This window comes from Lynx rufus, unplaced genomic scaffold (assembly GCF_022079265.1).
Source record: "Lynx rufus isolate CCGP_SWC_20201006 ecotype Redwood Valley unplaced genomic scaffold, mLynRuf1.p SCAF_18, whole genome shotgun sequence".
In the NCBI taxonomy this organism is placed as follows: Eukaryota; Metazoa; Chordata; class Mammalia; order Carnivora; family Felidae; genus Lynx; species Lynx rufus.
The window spans coordinates 34,845,122-34,865,163 of NW_025814832.1; the positions used below are offsets into that span (position 1 = coordinate 34,845,122).

At 40.4% G+C, this 20,042-nt stretch overlaps 1 protein-coding gene across 1 annotated transcript in view; it reads left to right on the plus strand.

Annotated features, from left to right (window-relative positions):
- Positions 1-20,042, plus strand: part of ABCA10 (ATP binding cassette subfamily A member 10) — a 69,576-nt gene that overhangs the window by 14,430 nt on the left and 35,104 nt on the right. The window contains exons 6-15 of the mRNA XM_047080542.1: positions 611-752; positions 971-1,156; positions 2,356-2,503; positions 9,315-9,483; positions 14,221-14,279; positions 16,539-16,649; positions 17,214-17,389; positions 17,805-17,924; positions 18,161-18,299; positions 19,624-19,714. Coding sequence (XP_046936498.1) covers positions 611-752; positions 971-1,156; positions 2,356-2,503; positions 9,315-9,483; positions 14,221-14,279; positions 16,539-16,649; positions 17,214-17,389; positions 17,805-17,924; positions 18,161-18,299; positions 19,624-19,714 — 1,341 coding nt within the window. The remainder of the gene's footprint in view (positions 1-610; positions 753-970; positions 1,157-2,355; positions 2,504-9,314; positions 9,484-14,220; positions 14,280-16,538; positions 16,650-17,213; positions 17,390-17,804; positions 17,925-18,160; positions 18,300-19,623; positions 19,715-20,042) is intronic.

Consider the following 20,042-nt stretch of genomic DNA (forward strand, 5'->3'; position numbering starts at 1 on the left):
TTTTGCCTTATTTTAGTTCTGTGCTTCCTAGGTGCACTGTGGTCTTCTAATTCGTAAAAGCAATGTGCTGACTGGTTAATGTCAAAAGTCACAGGAGGACAAAAGAAAATGAATAAAAAATGAGCTTTATTTAAATCTGAGAGATTTCAATTAAACATTAAGAAAAGTTTTATACCAAAAGGAAGTTTAGTATAAGGAAGTTTAAATGTGAGATTAATGTATTTCCATTTCATATTTCTTTAGTCACTTGACTGCAAGAATCAGATTATACATCGTTATATGAATGTTTAAATTCATTCAACAGTTGGGAAGTAATTATAATAACAGCGAAGCTTAAGGGTTCATGCGCAGTATCTTCTTTAATCCTCGAACTGCCCTTATGAGGCAGCTTCCATGTTTCACTCCCTTTCATAGATGAGGGTGAGAAAGGAAAAGTCACTTGCCCATAATCACATGGTTAGAGAGTGCACAACCACAGTTTTGGAGTGAATTTGACCTTGGTGTGTTTGCTCTCAGAACTTGAACTCACAACCACTGTGCATGTTATATTGCCTCTTCAAACATTTGTATGTGCGTGATATTCTGAATTAACAACTTGTTTCTACCGTAGGCTCTCCTGGGGATTAATGTACGCAGGCTTCGTATTTATCCTGTCCATTGCTATGGCTCTGATCATAACACTGAGCAAAACTGTAGTGATTGTTGGCTTCCTGGTGATCGTCACACTCTTTGTCCTATATGGCCTGTCCTTGGTGAGTGGACAACACGTATCTCTTTACCTGCTTCTCGTCTCAGATATGTGAACAAATGACGTTTCTTCAGGATGTTGGTACGGCATAGTCACTAATTTGATATCATGTTTTCTATATGTTTTGAGAGAGTTTGTTGACAATGGGAGCAACTGATTAATCGAAATGATTCCCAAAGGGAAAAAAAAAATACCAATTGGCTCTCTTCTTTCTTCCTTCAGATAGCATTGGCTTTCCTCCTGAGCGTGTTGATAAAGAAACCTGTCCTTACCAGTTTGGTCGGGTTTCTCTTCACTACATTTTGGGGATGTCTGGGATTCACTGTATTGTACAGACAACTTCCTTCATCTCTGGGTTGGATCTTAAGTCTTTTTAGCCCCTTTGCCTTCACTGCTGGGATGGCTCAGGTAAAGAACACAATGATTTTACGGTTTTACTTATTAGATTTTCAAAATTATTGAAGAGTTTGGTACCTCATGAAACTTAGTGACCAGTCACCCTCTATTTCAAGAAGTTCTGCTGTATTCTGTTGTCAGTTCTCATCAAAGTAATAAACAAGGCACATGGATCATTTGTAAAATCCTAGAAAATATAAAGTAGAAAAATAATTGCCTGGTATCCGACCACGCAGTTTTACTGATTTGTGTCCCCATCTAAATTTTTTTAAATGTTTTTATTTATTTTTGAGAGAGAGAGCTAGTGAGGGAGGGGCAGAGAGAGAGGGAGACAGAGAATCCCAAGCAGGCTCCGCACTGTCAGCACAGAGCCCGTCGCGGGGCTCAAACTCACCAACTGTGAGATCATGACCTGAGCTGAAGTCGGGCGCTCAACTGACTAAGCCACGCAGACGCCCCTGATTTGTGTGCCCGTTTTAAAGAGGGAGTTAAGTGTGGAGGTTATGAGTAACAATGAGTAATAAGTAGAGACCGAGTGCAGGAATCAGGCTCAGCTCTGCCCACGTACCAGCTGGGTAACCTTGCTTTCCGTAGCCTCCCTTTCTTCATCTGTAGAATGGGGATGTGAGTAGAAGTCACCTCGATCTGTAGAATGGGGATGTGAGTAGAAGTCACCTTCATACATGGGGGTAAATATGAGGGCTGAGCATGCTATTGTACACGCATAATGCTAGAGCAGTCCCTGACACATGCTGTGGGAATGCGAGCTATTATCTTTATTATCTTTAAAATTAGTCTCTTCGAGTCTTCAATACTTATTTGATCCTATAATGTTTCCACAATATCTTATCCTCAGCATGTTTATATTTCCTTTAAATGTCTTCTAATTTCACTGCCCACTCTGAGTTTCTCTTCCTAGAATATGTTCGTTTCATCCACTTCTCTAAATCTCCTTCTTCAAACCTTCTGTGATAATCAATTAGTCCATTAAGTTTCTATTCTTCGGTTGCTTTACTTTCTTCTATAGCATTTCCCACTCTTGTGACAATTTTATTTGTAAAAAGCAATACTACTAACAAGTTCACTGTGCGTGTTTGAAAAAAAAGGCTATTAAGATATGAATTATATTTGTCTAGGCAGCACCATTTAATTAAAAAAACCTCTAGCTTTATGGGTTCATCTAACTGTTATTTTATTCTTTTTAATGTCAGATTTCACGCATGGATTATTACCTGATGGGCGTTACTTTTCCTGATCCCTCTGGAGAGTCACACGTAATGATGGTTACTTTCTTCATTTTGGCACTTGACGCTCTTCTCTATCTGATACTAATGTTATATTTTGAGCGAGCTTTGCCTGGTAAGTAATATTGTGGTTAAAGCTGAATTTAAAGCAATTCTGCTTCTTGTAAGGCAATGTCTTAATATTTGTCTACTTGTAATTTAAGAAGCCTTTCTGATGGCAGAGAAAAGGAAAAAGTTTCAAAAGAATAGCATCTCCTCGTTTTCATCCCACTATTTAATGGTCTGACCAGAATTGCTTGGTTAAAACATTTTGGTTAAAAATAACTTGTATTTGTTTTGGGTTTTATTTTTTATAAAGGTAGGTGTGTGTGTGTGTGTGTGTGTGTGTGTGTGTGTGTGTGTTGTAGGTGGGAAAGAGAAAGAAATAACTATAACAGCTATTGATCATGATGATGCTTTTTAGTGCTTGAATTGAACTAATGGACGATAAGATAGTTCATTAAACAACTCTTGCTAATATTTGGCTCTAGGAAACTTGTTCTTCTGCATCTCAAGAATATGAAGGAAAAAACACAGTTAGATAAAGTTAATGGATGACCTCTTCTTTTCCTTCTTTTTATGACCTTTTTAATGTTTATGTTTAATGTTTCTTTATTCTCGAGAGAAAGACAGAGCACGAGCAGGGGAGAGGCAGAGAGAGAGAGGGAGACACAGAATCTTCAGGCTCCAGGCTCTGAGCTGTCAGCGCAGAGCCTGACATGAGGCTTGAACTCATGAACTATGAGATCATGACCTGAGCCGAAGTCGGACACTTAACCGACTGAGCCACCCAGTCAGTTTGATTTTGTTTTAATGTTTATTTATTTTTGAAAGAGAGAGAGAGAGCATGAGCAGGGGAGGGGCAGAGAGAGAGAGACACACACAGAATCTGAAGAAGGCTCCAGGCTCTGAGCGTCAGCACAGAGCCTGATGTGGGGCTTGAACTCACTGAAGCTGGAGATGATGACCTGAGCCGAAATCAGATACTCAACTGACTGAACCACCCAGGCACACCTCTTTTTATGATCTTTTACAATCAGGCTAATGAGAATGCTTTTAATGGTGTTACAAAAATTAGTAAAATAAACTCTACAAATGACTTTTAAATTATTATCAAATTATTACCAAATTCCTACTAGAATGCATATATAATCCCAGGAACTAATATACTTCTATTCCCTTTTGCCCACATAAAATCCACAAACTGTAGTCATCCATAATTCCTTCTCATGTGTCAGAGTATGAATAGGTCTGTCCTTTTCAAACCCTATTATTATTATTTTTAAGTTTTTTTATTCATTTATTTAGGGAGAGAGAGAGAGTGCCCAAGCAGGGGAGGGGCAGAGAGAGAGGAAGAGAGAATCCCAAGCAGGCTACACACTGTCAGCGCTGAGCCTGATGTGGGGCTCGAACTCACCAACTGTGAGATCATGACCTGAGATGAAACCAAGAGCCAGACAGAGGCTTAACTGACTGAGCCACCCAGGTGCCCCTCAAACCCTATTATTTTGGTGTCTTTCTTTACCTCGTTTCTAATCCAGGTGTTCTATTTTTAAAATATTTATAGTTTCCTTTCAGACTTTTATTTGTTTCCTGTTCTTCATCTCTGTTACACTATTATTTTAGGATTTTATCCCCTATGCCTTTTATTCGTGCCATTAGTATAATTTCATTTTAAAATTTCATCATCTAGGGGCGCCTGGGTGGCGCAGTCGGTTGAGCGTCCGACTTCAGCCAGGTCACGATCTCGCGGTCCGGGAGTTCGAGCCCCGCGTCAGGCTCTGGGCTGACGGCTCAGAGCCTGGAGCCTGTTTCCGATTCTGTGTCTCCCTCTCTCTCTGCCCCTCCCCCGTTCATGCTCTGTCTCTCTCTGTCCCAAAAATAAATAAACGTTGAAAAAAAAATTTAAAAAAAAAATAAATAAAATTTCATCATCTATCATTTTGAAATACTGTATTTCGTATGCATTCAGCAAATTGCCTTCGAAATTATTTGGCAAAATTATCCTTGTAAATAAACAAGTTCTTAAAATTAAATGAGATTTCTTCTTTGAACAAAAAGTAGCATATAGTATATGGAACCCCTGAAAACCAAGGTAATATGTGTCCTTGCCTTGTGCAGGTCACAGTCAAAAATTGGCTGATTCTAGTGTCAGAATAATTGGAGGGGCACCTGGGTGGCTCAGTCGGTTAAGTATCTGACTTCAGCTCCGGTCATGATCTCACGGTTCATGGGTTTGAGCCCCGCATAGGGGCTCTGTGCTGATAGCTTGGAGCCTGCTTCGATTCTGGGTCTCCCTCTCTCTCTGCTCCTTTCCTGCTCATACTGTCTCTCTCTCTCTCTCTCAAAAATAAACAAACATTTAAAGAAAAGAGTAATTAGAAAAATTTACTGTCATTTCAAGCCTGCAAAATGGACCTTAAACTCCCAGATCTGCTCTCCTGATGTCTGCACTCATGGCAGTGGTTTTAAAAATTCCTTTCTGCGGAACTCTTCAAAGCCCCAGCTAAACTGGGGCTAGGTTCTTCTCCATTTTCTCATCATCTTTTCTCCTTTGGAATTTCTTATTTTCTCCTTTACCCATTGTTTATCGAGTCAATTTGTTTTTAGCCTGCCAGGCCCAGGAGCCTCGTAGATAAAGTCATAACTCCGTCTTGTGAATCTAGGGAGACATCGTTGTTAATGCTCTGAAGTTAATTATCCCCTGTCACAACTCTGTGCTGTATTACCTATTTGTCCTCAATTTTTGTGTTTTTTCTACATTTAAAATAATTTTGGGGGTGCCTGGGTGGTTCAGTTGGTTAAGCATCTGACTCTTCGGCTCAGGTCAGGATCTCAAGGTTCGTGGGTTCAAGGCCTTCCTAGGGCTCTGTGCTGACAGTGTGGAGCCTGCTTGAGATTCTCTCTCTCCCTATCTCTCTCTGCCCCTCTCCTGTTCATGCTCTCTCTCTCTGTCTCTGAAAATAAATAAACTTAAAAAAATACTTTTTTCTCTGATATTTCCATCTAGAATTTAATTTGTATTTTAATAGGTAAATATCTACTTTTTTCTTATTAAGTTCTCTATGCATTCATAATTAGCTTACTTTTCTTTTCAGGCACTCCCCTAGCCTCCATCTTCCACTACAGGAAGGCACAATAAGTAGGATTTATGTCCAGGAAAATGGAATTCAAATTTTTCCCTTTCCTATGTATTAATATAACCAGAAGTTTTTAGCAGTCAGTATTTAGTTCAGCATTTGGAACAGGCCTCACATCTTAGAGAACACCAGAACAGTGGTCAGGAGAGGTTCTATGACTGGTCCAAGAACAGAGTTAGCAGGACTTGGATTAAAACTTTGAAATTGACTGAACACCCCCCTTCGATTTTTTGGTTTTGCTTGGTGTTTGGTTTTGTTTTACCAAGAATTCAATATTCATTATGTTTATTGTTTACTTCCTGTCTTTTGTGTCTAGAATGTAAGTCCTCTGAGGAAAAAAAATGTTTGCTTTTCATTACACTGGTATCTCCAAGCATCTAGAGTAGTCTTTGTCACATAGTAGGTACTCAATAAATCTCTGGTGAAATAAATAAATGCATATGTTTGTCTTCCTATTTTAACTTTCTTCAGGATAAACAATGTGTTTTTCCATCTAGAGACCACCTCGTGCATAAGAAGTTCTCAATAAACATAAGATGAAGGAATACGGGAATGTCCTCTTTTTTTTTCCCTCAGCTTCAAATGAAAAACCTATTTCCTCTTTTCCTTCTTCTCCTTCTCCTTCTCCCCACCCCCGCCTTCCGCTTCTCCTCAGCCTCTTCCTCTACCTCCTCCTCCTCTTCCTCCTTTTTTGCCCCATAAATTTGATTCAATCTCACTTCCCTTTATTTGGGTACTCTATGTTTCCTTTACTCCAAATTTCTATCAACATCTTTCAAACCCACGCTTTGAGAGTAGGTTATATTTAAATGTTTTTACACTTATACTTCTTTTCCTATGCCCAAATTTCCCGTGAAATCGAAACGAATGAGATATCAGGTTTCATCTGTGTACCTGTTTAACACATAACTGCTTATTAAAATTTATGTGGGTCAGCAGTCTTTCACAGTTAGCGCTGGAAACGCTTCTGTAAATTAGTAAGTAAATGTAGCGTAGGAAGTGTGATAGGAGAGGATAACACAAGGTTCTCTGATAGGGTAAGTCCTAAGGTTGGTGGGTCACGAAAAGGTTGGAGGAAAGAGTTTCGGTTGCGCTTCAAGGATGAGAAAGTTTACCTGGTGGACAAGAGCGCACAAAATTTTGTGGAGCCTAAAGGAATAGTATGTGTGCCCGGCAATGGGAGACAGCCGTAGTGGAGGGGAAATTAAGAATCGTTAAGTAGAGCCAGTGCATAGATTGGCTGTGAGATGTGGTTTTAGGGTAGGGATTAATAACCAGCTAACAAGAAATTGGAAGGGGACATTTTCTCCAAATACACATGTCTGTGCACAGCTATACACAGGGCAATATGACACGGAAAGATCCCGAAGATGCTGAGGTTAACCTCCGAGGAAGTCCCTCTGTAGGTGTCTGTTCCTGCCACCTCGAGAGGTCCCGTGCAGAATTTGGGATTTGGTTCTCCAGAGCAGTGCTGGTATTGGTGGTCATGCCTGACCATGTTTTCTCTTGTTTTTGCTGAAATGAGAAATCATGCGAAACTTATTTTTGTCCCTTAATTCTTCCTTTGGAAGTTGTCTTCCGCGTGGTGAGATTATAGTCTTTAAATATCCATATTTTTGCAGTGAAAATAGGTCTTTCTCTTTTGCAGTGGCGATCATAGCAAGATAGAAGGTTTGTAACTGTCCTTAATGAATGCAATATATTTACTTAAAAAAATATTGTTTGCCCAGGAAATCCAAGAGCCTTAGAACCTCTGGTGCTGGAAATAGATTGATCTAATTTCTGTAGGACCTTTCACTGATAAGATTTGTGTTTTAGGAAGATCACTCTGGCAGCTGTGTGGAGAATGGGCTCAAAGCACGTGGACATCGTAATAATCTGTGTTAGAGAGAGGGGGGGACCAAAAGGGAGACCAGTGTAATATAGAGGGGAGGACAGACTCAGGAGATGCTTAGGAGAGAGAAACAATCTGATGTGGTAGTTAATGCTATATGAGCTGGAGGAAGTGAGAAAGGGAGGAGATCAGGGTGGCTCTTGTTTCTGGTCTTGGCTACTGGGAGAGTGGAGAGAATGCCACTTAACTAGGACAGCAAAGCAGGAGTACACAAAATTCATGCAACTACGGAGGTATTCCTTTTAAATGCCGTAATTTCTATGAATAACATGAACTTATTTCTCAGTTTTGGTTCCCCGCATCTTGAAAATGTTTCCTTTGCTTTTCCACAGTATAATTTCCCTTTCTGGCTGCTTCTGATGTTTCCACATATTTTCACTCTTGAGCATTTCTGCTTTCCCACATTATATCTCTAGAACCACAGCATGTGATCCTTTTCATTTCTCTTTTTGAGGACGTTCAAGTTTCTAGAGGTACCTTCCCCATGTATTTTTCTGTATGTCTCCAACATTGTCTGTTTTCACACTTCTAGAAGTTGTGTCTTGTATCTGCTCCCCCCTAGCTTTTCTTTCCAGTGGTAGGTGCTCAAGTTTATCCCCTTACATTTGCCTCTAGTAATAGCTTGTTGTGTAACATGATGTGAAGATTCTCTGCTATTTAAATTATCCTGTAGTCTCTGAGAAATCAATTACATTTCCTCCTTCTATCACGAATAAGTTCCCATTTTGTGGCGACATCATTAAAATGCCATCTCATTTTATTTACTTCGAATCTTTAGATCCAGAGCTGAAATTCCTATTAATTATTGCTCTATTCTCCTTTCTTACCATTAAAATGTAAGTCCATTTGAATGTCCAACAATTTTTAGTCAATTATACATAAAATCCATTTTGCCTTGGAATGATATGAACCGCCTTGATGAAAATCCTTGTGTAATTTCATGAGGCCATTAAAAACTTTAAGGATTCTCTTTCTGGTTGAAAAAAGATTTTTTTTCTATAAAATAAAATAAATGAAATATTTTGCTTTGTATTTCTTTCATTTTCCTCATAGGTTTTTAATATTTCCCATCTTTCCACTTCTTATCCCTTAATTTTAATTTTCTTCCTCTTTACCATTTTCCTATATGCCAGCAAATATCCAGCCTTTTGTCTCCCTCTCTGTTCTTAATAACTATTTTTTCTGTTTTGTTTTATTCTTCAGGCTTTGAAAAGATTGGTTTTGGATTTATAGTGACTGATATACTCATTATTTTCAATGTTCATTTTTCTATGTTATAAAAATACTTCTTCATATACTATGGCAGGAATCAGTTTACACAACTTCTCTTTATAAACATCCAAGTGTCTGGAAATCCCGAGAATGAGGAAGTCCTTGATGTTTCATACGATTTCCAACAGCTACGACTTTATCTTCTTTGACAAGCTTTTTTATTTTGAAGAACCAGAGCTGAGACTTCATCAAAGGCCAAAACACCGTCGTAACTTAAAATCCTTATAACACTTTAGGGGCGCCTGGGTGGCTCAGTTGGTTAAGAGCCAACTTCGGCTCAGGTCATGATCTCACTGTTCATGGGTTCGAGCCCCGTGTCGGGCTCTGTGCTGACAGCTCAGAGCCTGGAGACTGCTTCGGATTCTGTCTCCCTCTCTCTCTGCCCCTCCTCTGCTTGCGCTCTTTCTCTCTCTGCCTCTCAAAAATGAATAAATGTTTAAAAAGAATTTTTTTAAGCCCGGAAAATATAAATCATTAATGTATAGAAAAAATTGGCATCAGGCTTCACTAGGACAAATGTCTTTCTTTACTGATGTAGATGATTGATTCAGTGTATAACAATATGTGCCTTGATTGATCAGATGAAGGTGGCCACCCGTGTTCACCACTGTTTTTCCTAAAGTCTTCATTTTGGTCCCAACATCGAAACACTCATCATGAAGTCTTTGAGGACGAAATCAATCCCGAGCATTACCCTGATGACTCTTTTGAACCGGTGCCTCTGGAGTTCCATGGAAAAGAAGCCATAAGGTAACTAACCAATTATGTACACTTATAGGTAAAATTGTAATCAACTAAGGTAGAAGGGACCAACCACAGGTCAAATGTTAAAGATGATGTGCTTTTGAAAGTTCCATTCTTTCAGGTATTTCTGCCATCATTCTAAATTTCTTTCATTCATCGTTTTAAAAGGAAGTACTGGGGCTCCTGGGTGTCTCAGTTGGCTGAGCGTCTGACTCTTGATTTTAGCTCAGGTCATGATCTCACTGTGGTGAGATCGAGCCCCGTGTCGGGTTCTGCACTGGGCGTGGGGCTGCTTGGGATTTCTCCCTCCCTCTCTCTCTGCCCCTCTCTCTCTCTCTCATTCTCTTTCTCTAAATAAATAAATAGTTAAATAAAAATAGAATTTTGCTGCTGATAGTGTCAGCAGCAAAATTCAGCAGCCCTAGTTATTTTCTTATTTTTTTCTACTTTCTATCCCCACCATTTACAATCTCCTCTCTGCATTGTCTTCTAATACACTCACATTGTGGTAAGTATTTATGCACGTATATAGTGCATATAATACACACATGTTTCAAACTTGGATTATCTGCCTTTAGAGAGTGTACGGATTGTGGTTTTGAAGTCAAAGATTTCTTCATGATTTCGGAGCTTGGTAACTTTTTGCTAAACTATGTGAGATCTCTGAACCTCATTTTCTTCGTTTCTCAGAAAAGTGTAATGTAATTCAGCAGGATAATGACTTCTTCTCGAGGGATTTAAAGAAGCAGTGAGATAATTAAATATACCTGTTACATAATAGGAATCGGATAAATATTAGTTTTGTATCTTTATCCACATGGGTGCAGTTGATTGAAAGGGCATAGAAATAACAAATGATGCAGAGGGAAACATTAGTAAAGGTTTTCAGGGAAACCCAGGAAGATGCATAGACAATGACTTCCTGATTCCTAATTTCATCATGTTTTAGTGCCTGCTTTTCTAGGTGTTTCCTTCTTTCATTAAAAGAGATTACTGAGAAATACTCCTAAAAGACATTCCATTCTTGTGAGGTTATTTTTTTAAAAGTGTTTGCTGAGAAGAAAATGGAGCATAGTGATTACAACGTGGTCCATGGATTTAAACCACCCAATTTGAATCCTGGCTTTGCTGCTTGCTAACTGTGTGATCCCAGCTAAATTACTTAACTGGTCTGTGCTTCAGTTTCTGTATCTTAAAAATGGGCATAACACTGGTAGAAAGTTTGCTATGAAGAGTAAATGAGCTACCATGTGTAAAGATTTTAGAATAGTGCCTGGCCCAAAATAGGCATTCAATGACTGTTTGCTATTAGGAATATCCAAAAGAAATTCAGTCAGATATGCTCACATCAGTTCACTTATTTTGAAACAGTTAGGTCAACGGTGACTGGCAAATATATCTTGGAGAAGGGGACATGAGCAGGGAGACGACAGAGAAAGGAGAAAACTAAACCTGACATGGAAGCATCAGGAAGAAAACCCTCTACTTCCTGGAGCTGGAACTTCTCAAATTCTGCCGTTGCCAGTCGTCTTTTCAGCCCGTGCACCTGTGTGAAAACTTATATAGCTATTTCAGGTTATCATGTCCCTTACCATGAGCTTCCAGGAGCTGTGTTGACACGAGAAATTTTACCTAGATTAACAAGTTAAATCAGGGCTGAGTTCCATCAGTCAGGCCAGAAGCTCATCTTTCAGCAACGTGGTTCAGTAAATGCTCAGAACCCTAACCCTGACTTATATTCATCCAGGGGGCAATGGAGACAGGTATGATTGTGTGGTCATTCACTTCTCCTAAGTGGATGCCGCCAGCAATTCTATCCCGTGGTCTGAGATCCAGTTTGGCATTAATACTCTGACATGAACTGAACTCCCGGGGACATAAATGAGAGCTCTAGCCTGTCTAAACCTGCACTCTCCTGTCGTCTATCTTGACAGCTCCTCCTTCTATACTTGGTAGCCCAACGTGCCTCAAACCAGCCCCTCTGATCGTTCGGGGTCAGACTATTTCTGCTGGCAAATTAGTTACTTCATTCATTTACTCATCATCCATTAAGCCCTCTGCCAGATCTAGGATTCAAAGAGTAATGACGGCCGTCAACCTCAGGACAGGCAGAGCCCAGGGGAAAGCAGGCAGTTATATAGATAATTAGTAAAAAGAGTGGTAGAGATGACTGCAGAGAATAACCCAGCAGAGAGAAGGATCATTCAGCCCAGCCTAAGGGTGGTGGGAAAGGTCAGAAGGAGATAACTATTGAGGTGAGCCTTAAGGGAGGAAAAGGTCTTGGTCACAGAAATTGTGGTGGGGCATGTGAAGGTTCTTCCAACCAGGGAGTATGATGTGAGCAACATAGCACAGCAAGAAACAATGTGTGTGTGTGTGTGTGTGTGTGTGTGAAGAATGACAAGAAAATGACATTTCAGAGCTCAAAGCACAAGGCTAGAAGAAGGAGAAGTAAATCGTGAGAGGTATGGGCCAAATCAGATCACATAGGGTTTTGTCTGCCAAATTAAGAAGGACAGGCTGTTCTGTATAGTGTGGGGAATCACCACGTAATTTTAGGGAGGCAAATTGGACAACCAGACCTTTGTTCGACAGCTTTATGGATTGGATTTGAAGGCAACACAGCTGGAGAAGTGGAAACAGGTCAGAGGTTGTCAGTCTGGGGCTGGTCAGGAAAAGGAGTTGCTGGAAATACCGTGTAAGTAAAGGGATTTGGTATGGGGATGAAGAATTCAAAAAAGTACTAAAGATAGAAGAGGAAGATGCAAGAAAGTTGTAGCCAGAAAGTCAGGGGCATAGCCGCTGAGGACCTTATCCTGATGTGTGGAAATGGGTGGGTTTCGACAAGTTTGCTGGTAAACCGCTGTGAATGGGGGGATTCTCTGGTCAAATGCCCACCAGTTTTCTTAACCTGCGGCAGCAAAACGGGGTTTGTCAAGAAGTCTGAGCAGCTGCTACAAATCTGGAGTCTGCCCATGTGTCTGCCCCCATGACCTTCAGGGAACAATGGCCTGTCTTCACTTGCCCAAGGTCTCTTAAGTCCAATACAGAGAAGGATTTCTGAGAAATGTAGTCTCTGGTGTGCCCTCTGCATTGGAGACAAAGGTCTAGGCTGAGGCGAAGGGATAACTGACCATCAAGTTCGGAGGTCGAGGTGAGAGACGGCAAAAATCTGGACTCGAAGGTCACGGACAAGTGACAAAGGGATAAATTCAAATAAATTCATAAAGTTACATTCATAAATCCATAAGGTTAAATTATAATAATTGTGTGGGCCACAGGTGGAGGTAAGAAAGAGGTAAAGAAAGAATCGTGGATGTTTCTTAGGCATTTAGTTCGTATTCCTGGGTGGATGCTGAAAACACCAAATGACATAGAGAACTGAAGTGGGGGTGATTTAGAGGGAAAAGATAATATACGCTGTGTGGTTTTGAGGTAAGGAGATACAGCAAAAAGCTGTACCTTTGAGGGGCGCCTGGGTGGCTCAGTCGGTTAAGCGGCCGACTTCGGCTCAGGTCATGATCTCGTGGTTCATGAGTTCGAGCCCCGCGTCGGGCTCTGTGCTGACTGCTCAGAGCCTGGAGCCTGTTTCAGATTCTGTGTCTCCCTCTCTCTCTGCCCGTCCCGTGTTCATGCTCTGTCTCTCTCTGTCTCAAAAATAAATAAGTGTTAAAAAAATTTTTTTTAAATAAAAAAAGAAAGCTGTAACTTTGAGACTTTGAAGACAGGCATAATGACACAAATCTTGGAATCATTAGAATCTAAGTAAGAGTTGAAGCAGTGAGAGTGGGTAATATTGTATAGCAGAGATTTGAGAATAAGAAAAATAGTGGAATAGTGTGGAATCCAGTTTAAGGAATCCATAAAGTACGCTGAGCAGAAAAGTAAGAGAATAATATGAAAATCAAGAAGGTAGAAGCCAAAGAAATAAAGCCTTGAAAGAAGAAAGGAGCAAGTAGATACTTAATACAGCATCTATTTTTTTTTAACGTTTATTTTATTTTTGAGAGAGAGCATGTGAGAGCAGGGTAGGGGCAGAGAGAGGGAGACAGAGGATCCGATCCAAAGCAGGCTCCATGCTGTAGCTCAGAGCCCCACACGGGGCTCGAGCTCATGAACCGTGAGATCATGACCTGAGCCAAAGTCAGATGTTTAATTGACTGAGCCACCCAGGAGCTCCATTAATACAGCATGCATTCAACAATGACTGGAAAATGTCCATTGGATTCAGTAGAATGTCATTGGTGTCTTTGCTGAGGATAGTTTCAATGGAGTTGTAGGGTCAGAAGCTGTGTTGCTTTAGGTTGGGAGTAAATGTGAGATACAGAAATGGAAATAGAGAGTCGAGACTATATTTTGATAAATGTGCCCGTGAAGATGAACAGTTAACTAATAGCTGGAGAGGGGTGCAGGACTGAGGGAAAGTCTCTCCCCCCTCCTCCCTTTTTATTCCTCTTCTTCTTTCCTTCCTTTCTAACAATAGTGGCTTTTTCTTCATTTGCAAACTGAGGACAACACCTGGAGTACATGAAATGCCCAGTTTGATAAGGGTATGAGCAGGTCCGGGCAAAGCTTTTGGGGGGCGGTATGAGCTTTTACCACTGCCCTCCTTGGATCCCATTACGAAGGCAACACCCTACCTTGTGAGGTTCAGGTGCAATTGCAAACTATGGTATTGGCAGTTAACATAATCTATGTTATCCAAAAATGTACTTACCTCAAAGTTGCTTAATCTTCTTTCAGAATCAGAAATATTAGAAAAGAATATGATGGAAAGCCTGAAAACGTAGAAGCATTGCAAGGTAAAGAGAAAAACTTCATTGTTTTGATGATGTTTTTTTTTAATTTTTTTTTTTTTACATTTAATTATTTTTGAGAAACAGAGTGATACAAAGCGTGAGCAGGGCAGGGGCAGAGAGAGAAAGAGACACAGAATCTGAAGCAGGCTCCAGGCTCTGAGCAAGCGGTCAGCACAGAGCCTGATGCGGGGCTCGAACCTGTAGACTGTGAGATCATGACCTGAGCCGAAGTCGGACGCTCAACCGACTGAGCCACCCAGGCGCCCGATGATGTTTTTAATGAAAATAATTTTTTTTTGCTTCCTGAAAATACAGATAGTCATAGTGCAAAATCAGAGGATGAATATAGATAAAAAGAAAAATTTTTAATTTTTTTTTCAACGTTTTTTATTTATTTTTGGGACAGAGAGAGACAGAGCATGAACGGGGGAGGGGCAGAGAGAGAGGGAGACACAGAATCGGAAGCAGGCTCCAGGCTCTGAGCCATCAGCCCAGAGCCCGACGCGGGGCTCGAACTCACGGACCGCGAGATCGTGACCTGGCTGAAGTCGGACGCTTAACCGACTGCGCCACCCAGGCGCCACCAAGAAAAATTTTTAAAAACCACATTTCTGCTATGAGGGATAGTCCTCGATAATATATTTACATATAGTATTTAAAAAACAGGACTGTACTAATTATGCTGGGTTTTTTCATTTTATTTAAATTCAAGTTAGTTAACATATAGTGTAATAATGATGTCAGGAGTAGAATTTAGTGGCTCACCAGTTACATATAACACCCTGTGCTCATCCCAACAGGTGCCCTCCTTAATGCCCATCACCCATTTAGCCCATATCCCCAGCCCCCTCCCCTCCAGCAACCCTCAGTTTGTTCTCTGTATTTAAGAGTCTCTTATGGTTTGTCTCCCTCTGTTTTTACATTATTTTTCCTGCCCTTCCCCATGTTCATCTGTTTTGTTTCTTAAATTCCACATATGAGTGAAATCATACGATATTTATCTTTCTCTGATTGACTTATTTTGCTTAGCATAATACCCTCCAGTTCCATCCACATAGTTGCAAATGGCAAGATTTCATTCTTTTTGACTGCCGAGTAATACTCCATTTCCATTGTGTGTGTGTGTGTGTGTGTGTGTGTGTGTGTGTGTGTGTGTGTATATATATATATATATACCACATCTTTATCCATTCATCCATTGATGGACATTTGGGTTCTTTCCATAATTTGGCTATTGTCGATGGTGCTGCTCTAAACATTGGGGTGCATGTGCCCCTTTGAATCAACATTCTTGCATCCTTTGGATAAATACCTAGTAGTACAATTGCTGGGTCGTAGGGTAGTTCTATTGTTAACTTTTTGAGGAACCTCCACACTGTTCTCGAGCGGCTGCGCCTGTTTGCGTTCCCACCACTTAGGCAAGTTTATAATCTGTGACTTAGATTTGTCAAACAGAGCTTGAAGTATCACCAGCATTGTTTTTACTTTCAGAGAACTTTCCGTCATCTGTTTTGGGCAGTGGTTTGCCTGGTTTTTATATTCTCTGGCAATAGAATTCCATCTGTTGTCAATCTTTAGAGAATCTCTAAAATTTCTAGGATGCTAATGGACCTCTATTGTTTCTCCATGGAGTCAGATAATTTTTCAAATATTAAAGAAAAACACGATCAAGTCCTAAGCACTCATATAAAAAAAAAAATGCCTGTGACATGTCCTGGGTCCCAGCAGACCCCCTCTAGAGGCCACGTCCATACTTTTGTCATACGGAACAGAACAGTGACCAGTGCCTGGGGAAACTTTACGATCCTCTCCTCAACTGGTCCACCCTCCCTCCAAATATCGAATAAATACCCCTTCCCTCTATATCTGGCCCTTCTGTCTCCGCTCTGGGAGCCTCTGTGAGAATGTTCTTCCACACCGCTTTCCTTTACCCAGGAAGCAAATACTCTCTTTACTCTGCTTTATTCCTGGTAGCAAAGGCTATTCTTTAACATCAAATTGATATATTCATTGACACTCAAAGGATTTGGGCAGGGAGAAAGGCAGACATTTATTTCTCAGTCTTGATCCAATTTCTCCAGAGAAATTAAGGGTTTTTTTTCTTCATAAATAGACACAACTAAATACGTCATCTTACAGGGGACATCTCCGAATACCAGTGAAATGAAGTGCTAAGATACATTTGACTCTTGTGACTTTTTTAAGGTTCATTCCATCTGAATATGGTCCAAAGGCTACTTTTCACCTTTTATCCTAAAACAGGCATATTTCTTGACATATATGAAGGACAAGTGACCGCAATCCTTGGACATAACGGCGCTGGTAAATCGACACTGCTGAACATTCTTAGTGGGTTGTCTGTTCCTACGAAAGGTAAGGAAATAGTTTCACAAGCGGCTGATTAAGCAGGCTGTTTACACAGTTGCTTAATTTAGAATAGGAAATATTTATTTCATATTTATATAAATTCATGAGAAAGCTTGTATCTCCGCTCTGCTATTGTTTGCCGTTCCCTGTATTCTTGGCATTGCCATAGACCCTGATATTTGTGTTGAGAATAATCTGAATTTCTGAAATTAAATAATCTGAAATTAAATGTATTAATTATACAATTATAAAATGTGAGGTTTCTTCAACTAGTATCCCATATTATCACTCTTCACAGAGTTACTATCCTGGTGGTGAATAAAATTTCTAGGGGTGCCTGGGTAGCTCAGTTAAGCGTTTGACTTCGGCTCAGGTCATGATCTCACGGCTCATGAGTTCGAGCCCCACATCGGGCTCTGTGCTGACATCTCAGAGCCTGGAGTCTGCTTCGGATTCTGTGTCTCCCTCTCTCTCTGCCCCGCCCCCGCTCACCCTCTGTCTCTGTCTCTCTCTCTGTCTCTCAAAATAAACATTAAAATAAAATGAAATAAAATAAAATTTCTATTTTAGGATCAGCCACTATTTATAATACCCAACTCTCTGAAATAACGAACATGGAAGAAACTAGAATGAACATTGGATTTTGTCCACAATTCAATATTCAATTTGACTTTCTGACTGTGAGAGAAAACCTCAGGCTATTTGCTAAAATAAAAGGGATTCAATCCAAGGAAGTGGAACAAGAGGTAGGTGAACATATTCGAATTGATGGCTTTGAAAATACTTTACTTTGCTCTTGACCATATTTTTAGAATTTTTTTGTGTTTATTTATTTTTGAGAGAGGCAGAGATAGCACGAGCGGGGTTGGAACAGAGAGAGAGGGAGACACAGAATCCGAAGCAAGCTCCAGGCTCTGAGCCATCAGCACAGAGCTCAACGCGGGGCTCGAACCCACAAACCATGATATCATGACCTGAGCCGAAGTCGGTCACTCAACTGGCTGAGCCACCCAGGCGTCCCTCATGACCATATTTTTTTTAACTATTACTTTATTTTTTCATAAATAAAGTTGATGAAGTTCTTAGAATAGACTTCTAATTATTAGAAAAACTGATTGAAGTAAAACATTTTGTATTATGTAGATGGGTTTTTTTTGATAGGTGAAAAGAGTCATAATGGAATTGGACATACAAAACACTCAAGACGTTATTGCTAAAAAATTGACTGGTGGACAAAAGAGAAAACTAACACTTGGGATTGCCCTTTTAGGAGATCCTCAGGTAAGAGGGAAAAAATTTTTTTTGAAATTAATTTGTACTGAAGGATATCAAGCTATCATTAAAGTCTAAACTCTACCAAATATGAGAGGAAATTTGTGATAGGGGGCCATACAAGCCTCTGGGGAATCCTGTGGAAGGCTGTATTTGAATCTAGGAATTATATGGGTTTCCATGCAACTTTCTGAAGGTCCTCACTTGGAACTGAAAGATACTTTCATACTCTTCCTCGTCTGTAGGTTTTGCTGCTGGATGAGCCAACTACTGGACTGGATCCTTTTTCAAAGCACCAAGTTTGGAACCTCCTCAAGGAGCGGAAAACAAACCGTGTGATCCTTTTTAGTACCCAGATTATGGATGAGGCTGACATCTTGGCTGGTGATTCTTGGCTTCTTTCTTCTAACTAGTTATTTAAGGACTTAACATGAGAGATATTGTCTATAGTCTTTTTTTTTAAAGAGAATCTTGCTTAAAGTCCATTTGAGTAATGACATTCTAAAGATGCACTTTGCTTCAGAGGGATGCTGAGCTCCCCATGAGTTCTTAGTAGCAAGCACTCCCCCTGAGTTCTTAGACCCGTGCTTGATGTATCTTCTTGTCTGTAACTTTTTTCACTGTCTACATTAATCACAAGTACATTTACAATTTTTTGAAACTCCAATATTAACTTTCATATAGTTTTTGTTATTGGGTAGAAAAAACTTTTCACTGGGAAAACTTTCTAAATTTACAAGCCTTCATTGCCTTCTTAAGAGGATCTTTGTTTCACTAATCGAGGGTACGAAGATGCAATATTGGAGAATGTTCTGCCTAGGACATAGTGGCAGGTGGAGGACTAGTTTCAGTGAGCCAGAAAAGGGTATGGAAGAAGAATTTGGAACAAATTAAGTCAGAAACGGACGCCGTGAAAAGAAGAGAAAGTTTACTGTCTGACGTGCAGTACGATCCTATACTAAGTTTCCTTAAAATATACTTGACTTCCATGTCCACTACTTCCTGCCTCAATAAAGCTATGAAACAAGCCATCCCCAAACTTAGTGTCTTGAGTCAATAAGCATTTATTTAGTGCATAAGTTGGAGAGTTGGCAATTTAGGGTGGGCTCGCTTAGAGAGATTTTCCCATCTTTGACTGGGTTCACTTACTTATGTCTGGTAGTTGAATGGCCATTGGCAAGGCCCGTTGGATAACCTAAGGTGACTTAGGTGACAGCCCCACTCTAGTTGTATTTCATCTTCCAGCAGACTACCCCAGGCATTCTCATGGCAGGGACTGAGGCTCTAGAGACCAAGTCCCAATGCATAAGCCCATTTCAAGCCTCTATTGGCCAAAGTAGGCTAACATGGCATTGGCCAAAGAAAATCGCATGGTGGAGGCAGATATCAAGGGGTAGAGCAGATCTCCTTGATCATGGTGAGAGAACACTGCAAAGTTACATAGTAAAGTATGTGCACGAAGGGAGAGTTGAAGATTGGGCCTCCTTATAATGTTTTATGCCATTGGATAACCCGTGAGGGACACAGTGAATTTCTGAGTCCTGCTTCAAAGTAGGCATGGGGATGAGAAATGGTGCTGTACCCAGGAGCTCAGTCATACGAGACTACATTCATACTGAAAAACCCATTCAGTGTGTTGGTCTCCAGAGCAGAGAATATACCCATATAAGGAATTCACATAATTTATTCTTTCTTTCTTTCTACTCAGATAGGAAAGTGTTTCTGTCTAATGGGAAGTTGAAATGTGCAGGGTCATCTTTGTTTCTGAAGCAAAAATGGGGTATTGGATATCATTTAAGGTAATGTATTCTGGGAGTAACTTTAAAAAAATTTTTTTTAATGTTTATTTATCTTTGAGCGACAGAGAGACAGAGTGCAAGCAGGGGAAGGGCAGAGAGAGAGGGAGATATAGAATCCAAAGCAGGCTCTAGGCTCTGAGCTGTCAGCACAGAGCCTGACGCGGGGCTCCAACTCATGAACCGTGAGATCATGATCTGAGTCAAAGTCGGACACTTAACCAACTGAGTCACCCAGGCGCCCATGGGAGTAGCTCTTTAATATGACTGTCGATACAAGGGGTGGCATTTCATGTAATCCTCTAGAGGTATAAGAAAACCAACCTAATAT